The sequence below is a fragment of the Coenobita brevimanus genome, chromosome 2 (assembly GCF_032717465.1).
Source record: "Coenobita brevimanus isolate Jiangsu-jjx chromosome 2, ASM3271746v2, whole genome shotgun sequence".
Taxonomy (NCBI): Eukaryota; Metazoa; Arthropoda; class Malacostraca; order Decapoda; family Coenobitidae; genus Coenobita; species Coenobita brevimanus.
The window spans coordinates 10361163-10373165 of NC_136955.1; the positions used below are offsets into that span (position 1 = coordinate 10361163).

Below are 12003 nucleotides of genomic sequence, written 5' to 3' on the forward strand. Positions count from 1 at the left end.
TATTTGATCCACACATCCTCTGCCACTCCTAAAGCCACCCTGTTCATCACTCACTAGGACTTCTTGCATCTCGCTTACTTTCTCTCTAATAATTCTTCCATATACCTTCCCTACCACACTCAATAAACTTATGCCACGATAATTCTTGCACTCAATTCGCTCACCTTTATTTTTGTACAGGGGTACTTTCACTGCATTTTTCCACTCTGCAGGCACAGTTTCACTCATCCATGCCTTCCTACATATCTCCAACAAGCACTTCATTCCACTCTCTCCACTACACTTAAGCATCTCTGCATATACCTCATCAACCCCAGCTGTTTTCCCATTTTTCAGCCGCGTCACAGCACTCTTCAACAGAGAAATACATTAGTAATTATATCTATGGCAACACCGGCTCATAAAGTGAATCAACTGACTATTGTCTCAGTCCCAGAACTTTGCTAACTGTAGCCAATAACTTGAACTGACTTTTCCATAGTGGGTGAGTTTCTTTGAGATTTTCATAACTTAAAAAATATATCTGAATATGAAAATTATAATTACATTATCTCAAATAAGAGACACTCTAAAAGTGAATCATCATATGACTATTGTCACAGACACAGAACTTTGTTATCTGTATAACATGAACTGACTTTACCAAACGGGTGACTGTCTTATGTCTTTGCTATGGTAAGCTAGAGACATATGAATATGAAAAAAAAGGTAATGACATCATATCAAATGAACAAATCTTCATCTTCAGATGATTCTTTGGCCTCAGTGCGTAAGCACTTATCAGCTCTTCCAAGACATGTACATCCTATATAGCAGGGTACCTGTGCTTTTGCGCATAGGCAGTTACGTAAGCACCTCTGATACTTTGCACCTGCAAGAAGCTGGTTTTGATGATGTTGGTTTTTCTGGTTTGGTCATCATTATGGGTTGTAGTATGCCACTGACAACTCTTCTGATATACTGGGTGGCAGGCGGCAGAGACAATTTGCACATGTTGGCTCGCTTGTAAACAATAAGTTGGTACAGTGCACGAATTAAATGCTGATGAAAAATATCTTCAGTAGGAGGTAAGTTTCGCAGATCTGTTCTACTTGATGCAAATGCATGTTCCCTCAACATATTTAGGTCTTCAAATGTCTCGGCAACATAAAGACTGACCATAAAAGCTCTTGCTTCTTTAACAATGCCGTCTGGTAGATCCAGTTCAGCACCACTTTCACCATAACATGATATCTCTGAAAACTGTCCAGTTTTCTGTAAAGCTATCTTGGCTGCCTTCCTTTTTCCACGAAGGTAAACGTAGCTCACGTTGTCACCTCCAGAAAGCACGTAAGAGAATTTCAGTGCACGTGCAAGGGTCTGTTTTTCTGTTTGGTGTTTATGTGACAACAACTGTACAAGTTCATGCACTGATAAATACTAATCCAGCTTCTGGATCCATATTTCTGTCATGGACTGTAAATGACAGTAATGATAGACAGGACAACAATGTCTGTGTCTGTTGCTTGGACGTGACTGTTCATGAAGTCTACTGTAGTTGCATGTGCAAGATGAGCTATTATACGGGTATCCGATTCTTCGTGTTCTTCACATCTGAGTTCTTCAGTTTCATGAACACTGCCTCTACTAATCCTTACAGTCGTATCTTTGCTGGAAAATGTACCACCAAGGACAAGGGCGATACCATTTGGCATAGTTTTTTTTTTTTTTTTTTTTTTTGCGCTAGGCTTGTTCCTAGAACTTTTCATAAGGACTTTCTTGTTGGGAATGCTAACATTTCCTGCTGGTAAAAATTGTGGTGTGCTGGTGTTTCCGCGAAGAATTATTTCATCAGCCTTAAGACTTTTTTCACTTGAAAAATCATAACGATTGCCAACAAAATGGATTGCTTTGACTCCTTTTGGCTTCATTTCCATTATCTTTGCTCCATATCGTTTGACTAAATTACCAAAGGTTTTAGCACTAAGGGTTTGGAACCTCTATATAAATGCCATGGCATCAATTATTTAAACAGCTGGTAACTCAGATGCAGGCAACATGTCTGTTTGGGTGACTCCATCACTTTCAGTCACCAGGTGTGCAATAAAATCGCACTTATTGCCTTTGGTCATGGCAAAGCCTCTTGGAAACTTGGGATCAGGTTGAAACAGTGAGCTTGGATAAGGTGTCCATTCATGTGAAAATGCTTCCCTTCGAGTCGCTTCATCACTCTTCTGTATGTAGCATAAAGTTCTTGTGACTGCTGATTCTTCTTGGTAAACTTTCAGAATTGTTTGTTTTTTGTTCAGACCGATTTCTTTTGCTGTGGAAAGAGTTGTATCTCTGGAGGAATAATCTTTGCAGATCCTGTTTCTTGAACTTTTCTCATTGCTGCAATGCCTTTTGCCTTTGCAAAGATGATATCATTTGATGGATTTTTCTCTCCAGTAGCAATGTTCACCAGATCAGTGATATTCATAGAAGCAAATGGATTAATCACCGCAGTTGAAACTATGTGCTTCACCTTTTCAATCAAATCACCATCCTCATGCATTTATTTGAACTTCCATGATGGCTTCTAGATGTCCCATCTATGTGAACCATACTTTTCACTGCTTCTGAATCTTTGGTTAATATTGGTGTAGCCTTGATATATATGTCACGAGCAGCTTGGTTTTGTGAGATGCCTTTAAATAAAGATGTCTTTCCTTTCCTATTATATGTCTGTTCCAGTGCTAGCTCGATCCATGTTCCACAGAAGGCCCTTTCTGATTGACGCACAGTAAATTGTCCCTCAGAAAACTTCTGGAAAACATCCGGATGAGTGACTTCTAACATTTGCATGTCATACAGATATGCCGGCATAAATTGTGTTGTAATTCATATGTCCTTTTGCAATTTTATATGTCGTATTAACAGCCCAGTCGGCGGTAGTGGACCAAATTTGAGCTTGATCTGATCATTCAAAGTTAAGTTTTTAGCAAATTTGTAATTTGGAGGGAAAATCGGGATGTTCGCATTAAACGCTTCAAAAAATTGTTTCGCAATGCAGTTTTGAAAGGTATCTTACTTTTCGATACACCTTAGTTATCCTTAGCTAAGGCACTGCAAAAAGTTTATCTGTCGGGTCCAACAAAACCCCATTTTTTGCACGATAGCCTGAAGTTACTCCCTGACTATAATGACACGATCATATTATGATCGTGGCATTTCACCAAGATCATACCTCGAGGGTCAGATCGAGGTGATCGGGGCCGTTCTCGAAGATGAACTTGAATATGGGCAAGGGCTTTGGTAATAACCTGCACAGTACAGCTCCAAATGGTGAACAGTATTATGACAGTTGATTTTGAGTATCGCAGTATAACTCCCTAATGGATGGGGGTGATTTTTGTAAAAAAAATTATTATTATCATTAGTAGTTGTAGTAGTAGTAGTAGTAGTAGTAGCAATAGTAGCAGTAGTAATAGTAGTTAATAGTTGTAGCTGTTGTTGTTGTTGGTGGTGGTGGCAGTGGTCATAGTGGTGGTAGTTGTGATGTTGGTGGTGCTGTTAGCGGCATGGAAGGCGTAGTTTTATAATCAAGTCGGCTTCTACCTACGTATGTTTGTATCATGATGCATGTATGCTGTATATATATTCATCGGCATTGACAAAATACCCCTCCATTGACCGAACCGGTCTGAATCAAGCTTGGCACATACAGTATCAATGCGATTCGATTTCAGTGCAGAACGATCAACCGTTAAAGATCATGATTAAATGTTGGGATGCCGCGCTATTGCCTGCATCCTTAGACACCGGCCAATGAGAGACACGCGAGCTTACCGTGTTCTTTTTTATTTGGGAGGGGGGTGAACTGAACTGCACTCAAGCCATTCAGCCTACAGCGCCTATATTCACTGTAATACTCTCATATCTAACCCATTCCTCCAGCAAAATCTCCTCCTCTCCCATCAAGCTGTTAATTCCCTTTGCCTATTTCTTTACCCCCCTCCCCCACTAGACACCTCCATTCTTGGAGGGTGCTTACAAATAAACCCTCACTGCACTCAAATCACTAATCCTACATCATCCATTCTCACAGGGATGCTTTTCCGCCTCATCCATACCGCCCACTAACATCCCATATCATCCAAACCATTCCTGTCGATTTCTTTATGTTCATTTCATTGACTCTCTTTCTATGACGGTTTCATGGAGCAACACCGTGGACGCATATAAGAAGCGCGCTTTTTCTCATCGACATTTGATACAATTTGGAATAGACTTTGCACGAACATTGGATGAGGGAATGCGATGAAATAAGTACATTTTTCTGCATGTCAAACAAACGCCAGCGAGCAACGAAATCTCGATCATAATTCATCCAATTTCCACCAGACTTTGTGTTTGTCCTGTGTGCTGAGATGGAAAGGAATTATTTGGGTTTGTGTAGGCTGATCAACAGTAAAGGTCACTTTCAAGATCAAAGTTTGGGCACGGCGTTGCTTGCTTTCTGGGCATCTAATGTAATTATTGTAGTCCTAGCCTATGTGTGTGTGTGTGTGTGTGTGTTGTGTGTGTGTGTGTGTTTATTCGGAAGCGGAGCTGCAATGTTTTGGTTTCTCGCATAATCAACTCGTGGTTTCTGATCGTTGAATCTAAGAGTCTAGCTTAAGAACTGGTGAAAATTTAAAGTCAATGTTGTTAGTACATCCTTTAACATCCTTATATATGACTGCAACTTACCAGTTTTACCTATGACATATACTGAGTCTAACCTTCACAAGCACTGGCATTATAACACTTCGAATTCATTATACTTTACTCTTCCTACAAATCACCATCCCCATTCATACCTGACGAGCATGGAAAGGATTAATTCTAACAATCACCCTCCCTCCAAGGAGAGGCTTCAGTCCTGCAGTAAAATTACACATAAATATAGTCAAACACCGCATTCCTTCAGGAATATATAATAATTTTTCTCGTCGTACCCCTAAAAGTGTTTATTGAGATTGCTTCTAATTCCTTCTTTGCCCGTGGTCTCCCTTAAATTAAGTGAGATCGTCTGACGTTCGCCAGAATTTAAATATATATATATATATATATATATATATATATATATATATATATATATATATATATATATATATATATATATATATATATATATATAGAGCCAGACGCCTCAATCCCCGTTTGGGGTGGCCACAAACAATTCGCCTCCAAGTCGCCCTGTCCCCCGCCATTGTTCCGTAACAATATATATATATATATATATATATATATATATATATATATATATATATATATATATATATATATATATATATATATATATATATATATATATATATATATATATATATATATATATATATATATATATATATATATATATATATATATTGTTACGGAACAGAGAAAGATAATGTACACTTTAAGTGAGAATACTAAAAATCACTACTGTCCCGTATAGTTCCAGGTTCAAAACAAAAGAGTTAGGTAAAATTACAAGCTAAAGTTTAATACTCAAACTAACAACAAAACATTCAGGACTCATAAGGATAATGTAATTGTAATGGCAAAAAACAGGTTAAATATATGGTTAACTGCAATAGCCTCTATTAACTCGAAATTAGCAAGAGTAAATTTACCTAAGTCAGCCCTGATAAAATGAAAATACACTGGGTAATGCTCAGTTAATGCAGGATAAATTATTACAGTTACAAACTATTATTAATGATGACTGACATAAAGAACCTTACATAAATTACAATAACCTCTCTAGGCCCACAAATTAACAACTCATGCTACACAGTACAAGGAAAAAATGCAATAACAGTTATACTCAGATTACACAGCTGCTAGATGGTTGGAGACTTCTGGAGCACTCACAATAATAATAACGGTACAGGGGAGGACAGAGATGTGAACAAAATGAGGAGTAGATCTAAGTGGCAATGATGCAGACACTGAGCTCATTATATAGGGGCCGGCAGAGCTTGATACAACTTGTAAGAAGGACGCGCAAATGAAGCCATAGGGGACAAAGAGCTGACAATCCTACACTGAACAACAGAAAGGACGACTTACTCTACTATAATGGTAGAAGGGGGGGACTGAGGCAAAACACGCTCGTGATCAAACATGCAGCATACTGTGTGTTAAAATTACACAAAGGATGATGAAATCATAGGCTATGTAACACCTCCCCACAAAGAAAAAGAAATTTACAAAGGAAATTTCTTATTACTCTAAAACAATCTGTCTAAACTCTAGATAAGCAATCTGCAATAACATTTTCTTTCCCCTTGACATGTTGTATGTCTAATGAATACTCCTGAAGAAGTAGACTCCATCTTGTCAATCTCTGATTTTTATCTTTAAACTTCCTAAGGAATTTCAGTGGGTTATGATTGGTATAAATTACTATGGGGTCAAAACCAGAACACAAATAAAATAAAAAATGCTGTAAACCCAAAATCAAGACCAAAAGCTCTTTCTCAATAGTTGAGTAGTTCTTTTGAGGTGGAGTGAACTTCTTACTGTAATAAGATACAGGGTGTTCAATACCCTGATCATCCTCTTGCAGCAAAACAGCCCCAGCTAATGTATCACTTGCATCAACAGACATCTTAAAAGGCTTAGCAAAATTTGGAGTAGCGAGCACTGGCTGACTTAATAGGATAGCTTTAAGTTTGTTGAAAGTGGATTCACAGTTATCGGTCCAGACAAATTTAACTCCCTTTTTCAGTAGGTCTGTAAGTGGTGATACAAGAATAGAAAAGTTAAGAACAAATCTCCGGTAATAACCTACCATTCCCAAAAATCTTTGTAGCTCTTTCCTACTTTTAGGTCTGGGAAGATCACTTATAACCTGAACCTTAGCTCCTGGTGGTGCAACATGTCCATCACCAATTACGTACCCGAGGTACTGAACTTTAGCTTGACCAAACTCACACTTTGATAAATTAGCTACAAGATTAGCATGAACCAAACGCTCGAGAAATTTACTGACGTGGCACAGGTGATCTTTCCAGTTGTCACTGAAGATTAATACATCATCAATATAAACAACACACCCTGCCAAACCCTCTGTTACAACATTCATGAGCTTCTGAAATGTGGCTGGTGCATTCTTCATACCATATGGCATTACCGAACATGCAAAAGTCTTTCCTAGTGTTACAAAACATGAGATCTCCCTAGCACGTTCAGTCATAGGTACTTGCCAGTATCCCTTTAACAAATCAAACTTACTTATGTACCTAGCCTTTCCGATCTTGTCTATGCAATCTTCCACACGAGGGAGAGGGTAAGTGTCTGTTTTAGTTATCTGATTAACACGTCTGTAGTCAATGCAAAGCCGCTGTGACCCACCTGGCTTAGGGACCAGAGTGACAGGAGAACTCCACTCGCTCTGACAGGGCTCAATCATCTTGTGGTCCAACAGGTAGCCAAGCTCCTTCTGGATGAGAGTAACTTTCACTGGGTTCACACGGTAAGGAGGCAATTTAATTGGCTTTGCGTCTCCAACATCGACATCATGCATCAACACAGTAGTTCTTCCTGGAGTGGCATGGAACACTTGCGGGTACTCCTGCAGTAATGCCGAAAACTCCTGCCTTTCCTCGGGAGCTAGATGAGAAAGCTTAGTCTGGAGATCATTCATAATATCAGGATTCTTCCCCAAACTATCACTCAGGCTCATACTGCATGGGAGAGCTTCACTTGCAGACTCGGGTGGAACAGCTACAGTGCAGACTGGATTATTTTCGTCCCGCCTGTGATATAACTTTAGCATGTTGATGTGACAAAGTTGCTTCTTCTTTCTACGATCTGGTGTGGCGATGACACAGTTGACATCACTGAGTTTCTTCTCCACGAAATAAGGACCACTAAACTTGGCTTGAAGAGGTTGCCCATGCACCGGTAGCAGAATCAAAACCTGATCTCCTGGCTGAAAGTGGCATAACCTGGACTTCTTATCATACCAAGTCTTCATCTTCTCCTGAGCAGCTCCTAAATTCTCTCTCGCCAGCTGTAAAGCAGTGGACAGCCGTTCTTTGAACTTCATCACATACTCCAGCAGGTTGACGTCATCTTTCTCCGACAGCCAGCATTCCTTGAGTAGCTTAAGGGGTCCTCTTACTTCATGGCCAAACAGTAGTTCAAAAGGTGAGAAGCCCAGTGATTCATTTGGAGATTCTCTTGCAGCAAACACAACGAATGGAAGACCTTTATCCCAGTCTTTCTGATGTTCCAAACAGTATTTCTTGAGCATCGATTTGAGTGTTTGATGATATCTCTCCAACGCTCCTTGGGTCTGGGGATGGTAAGCGGAAGACGTGATCTGGGTGATGCCCAACTCTTTCAGAGACTGCTTGAAAACATTTGACATGAAATTACTTCCCCGGTCTGACTGTACCTTCTTGGGCAGACCAAACTTTGTGGAGAACCCTAGCATTTCCTTAACCACGTTCTTTGCTGAGATATTTCTAAGTGGAATGGCTTCAGGATAACGAGTAGCCATATCAATCAGGGTCAACACATAAGAAAATCCTGAAGAAGTCTTAGGAAGAGGGCCCACAATATCCACCAACACACGGGTGAAAGGCGCCTCAAAAGGAGGAATGGGAACTAGAGGTGCAACCTTTTCGGTCTGATTACACTTCCCCACAACTTGACAGGTGTGACAAGACTTACAATACCAGGAAACATCCCTGAAGATACCTGGCCAGTAGAAGTGTTTCAAAATGCGTGCCACAGTCTTCCTCACTCCAAGGTGTCCTGCCAAACTGGAATCATGAGCCACTCTAATGATATCCTGCCAACAAACACGAGGGATGACAACTTGATGTACAACCTCCCATTCACAGTCGGCTGATGCTGTTGGGGGTCTCCACTTCCTCATAAGTACTCCTGACTTTACATAATAACAAGTAGAAGCACCGGCTGACTCTTCTTCACTGTAAGCAGAGTTAGCTAGACCTTTCAACTCAGGGTCAGCAACCTGCAACTCAACCAACTCTTGACGAGACAAATTATCAACACTACGGGGTACTGCCTCATCTGGTGAGTGGTCCAAATTAGCAAGAAAAGTGTCAGCTAGGATAACATCATCATCATCATTATCCTCTAAATCACCAGTAACTTTAGACTTAGCCCTAGTGACAGCACATGCAGGGAACACATCAGGGACATCACAATCCTGTGACGAAGCCACTGGCTCACTAGACAACTGAGGAGCTGGACACACTTGACTTCCACCAATATCATTTCCAAGTAAGAAAGTTACACCTGACACTGGGAGTGTCTCAACCAACCCAACCATAACGGAACCATTAACAAAACCAGACTCTAAATTCACTCTGCACAGAGGGACAGAGAAGTAATTATTCCCTACACCTTGTAAGATTACAGTTTCATCAGAGGAATTAACATTAGAGCCTAGAACACTGGTCAGCATAAGGGATTGGCAAGCACCTGTATCACGATATATTTTAACTGATTTCCTGTCATTACTGTCCAGAGGACTAACAAAACCATCAGACAGGAAATTAGCACATGAACTCTTGAGAGTGTCACCCACGTTACTGCTCAAAAGAGGAGCTCCATCATGAGAATTTAAGTTACCCCTCAAAGCAGGTTCAGTTAACTCAGTTAAAGAATTCTGGGAACTCTCAAGGGTGGACACTAGACCAATTGACTGAATATTTAAAGACTCCTTTTTGTTCACATCACGCTGTCTCCTGAAACATTTCTCCGTAGTATGACCAAGCTTACTACAATAAGTACATTTACTTTTCTGAAATCTAGAGGTGAAGCTGGTATTTACTTCCTGAGAAACATCATCTTTATTCTCATTCCTGTTACCTGTACTCTGAGTAGAGGCAACGTACTTACTCTCAGCTTTCCCTTTTTCTCTAGAATATCTCTTGTGAGTGAGAACATATTCATCAGCTAAAACTGCAGCATCAGACAAATTATCTATTCTTTTCTCATCAAGATATAGGCTTACATCTTTATTAATACACCTCTTGAAGTCCTCCAGCAAAATCATCTGCTTAAATTTACCAAAATCAGAATCCACATTCTTAGAATTTAACCACTGCTCTAACAGATCTTCTTTGATTTTTGCATACTCAACATGGGATTGCTTATCTTGCTTGTAAGTTGTCCTAAATTTTACTCTATAGGCTTCAGGAACAAGCTCATAGGCCTTAAGAATCAAGCTCTTAACTACATCATAATTATCAGATTGATCCTGAGGCAAAGATGCATAAGTTACTTGAGCTTTACCGGTGAGAACAGTTTGAAGGAGTACTGGCCAATACTTTTTGGGCCAATTAAAACCTGTAGCTACCCTCTCAAACAAATGAAAATACTTTGTTAAATCAGATTCATTAAAAGGAGGGACAAGTTTAACATTTTTAGCCACATCAAAATCATCGGAGCTAGATGATCCAGTTCCACATTGTTTCATGCGATACTCATGGTCTGCCTGAATCCTGGCAAGTTCAACTTGTGCGTGTATCTGTGCCTCCTGAATCCGAGCCTGAGATTCAGCCTCCTTAGCATTTGCTTGAAATTCAGCCTCCTTAACACGAGACTCCGCCTCCTTAGCCTGAGCCTCCTGCAGGGCTAGCTGTAACTTAGCTAATTCAATCTGCGTTCGCTCATTTGGAGGAGTTACATTAAACAAGCTTTCATTAATCATGTCAACAATTTGATCTTTAGAATGATGAGAGCGAACAACAATTCCCAATGGTTGAGCAACAAGCTTAAGTTCATTCTTTGTTCTGTTTTCTACGTCACACACTGTTTGCACATTTGACAAAAAATCTTTGGCTTCATCAAGTGTAGTAATAGTAGACATCATGAATAAGTAACAGTCACAAAATATCAAGCAATATCCTTATGATAATATCCTGAATATCCTGATAAGAGGTCGCCAAATTTATGTTACGGAACAGAGAAAGATAATGTACACTTTAAGTGAGAATACTAAAAATCACTACTGTCCCGTAAAGTTCCAGGTTCAAAACAAAAGAGTTAGGTAAAATTACAAGCTAAAGTTTAATGCTCAAACTAACAACAAAACATTCAGGACTCATAAGGATAATGTAATGGCAAAAAACAGGTTAAATATATGGTTAACTGCAATAGCCTCTATTAACACGAAATTAGCAAGAGTAAATTTCTCTAAGTCAGCCCTGATAAAATGAAAATACACTGGGTAATGCTCAGTTAATGCAGGATAAATTATTACAGTTACAAAATATTATTAATGATGACTGACATAAAGAACCTTACATGAATTACAATAACCTCTCTAGGCCCACAAATTTACAACTCATACTACACAGTACAAGGAAAAAATGCAATAATAGTTATACTCAAATTACACAGCTGCTAGATGGTTGGAGACTTCTGGAGCACTCACAATAATAATAACGGTACAGGGGAGGACAGAGATGTGAACAAAATGAGGAGTAGATCTAAGTGGCAATGATGCAGAGACTGAGCTCATTATATAGGGACCGGCAGAGCTTGATACAACTTGTAAGAAGGACGCGCAAATGAAGCCATAGGGGACAAAGAGCTGACAATCCTACACTGAACAACAGAAAGGACGACTTACTCTACTATAACGGTAGAAGGGGGGGACTGAGGCAAAACACGCTCGTGATCAAACATGCAGCATACTGTGCGTTAAAATTACACAAAGGATGATGAAATCATAAGCTATGTAACTTATGATTTCCGCCTGGAAAATCACATATGCGACCTAAATATGCGTCAAATGTGGCGGGTGTGGGTAGTTGCAGCGGAGGCGGGTGAAGGAAGAGAGGAGAGGGGTGGAGGGGAATAGTGGGAAGTGAGGGAACAATGGGGCTGCTGATGAAACCCACAAAGGCAGATAAAAGTCAATTGCGTGAAAAGTTAGGGGGCGGTTTAATGGCGAGGTGATTCACAGCGGTGGCATATGAGGGAGGGAGAACTACTGTGAAATACTTGGTGACGGACGGTCCT

General features: G+C 39.9%; 1 protein-coding gene across 1 annotated transcript in view; it reads right to left on the reverse strand.

Annotated features, from left to right (window-relative positions):
• Positions 1-843: 843 nt before the first annotated feature.
• LOC145391241 (uncharacterized) overlaps positions 844-12003 on the reverse strand; it is a 145231-nt gene continuing 134071 nt past the window's right edge. The window contains exon 5 of the mRNA XM_080265917.1: positions 844-1392. Coding sequence (XP_080122043.1) covers positions 844-1392 — 549 coding nt within the window. The remainder of the gene's footprint in view (positions 1393-12003) is intronic.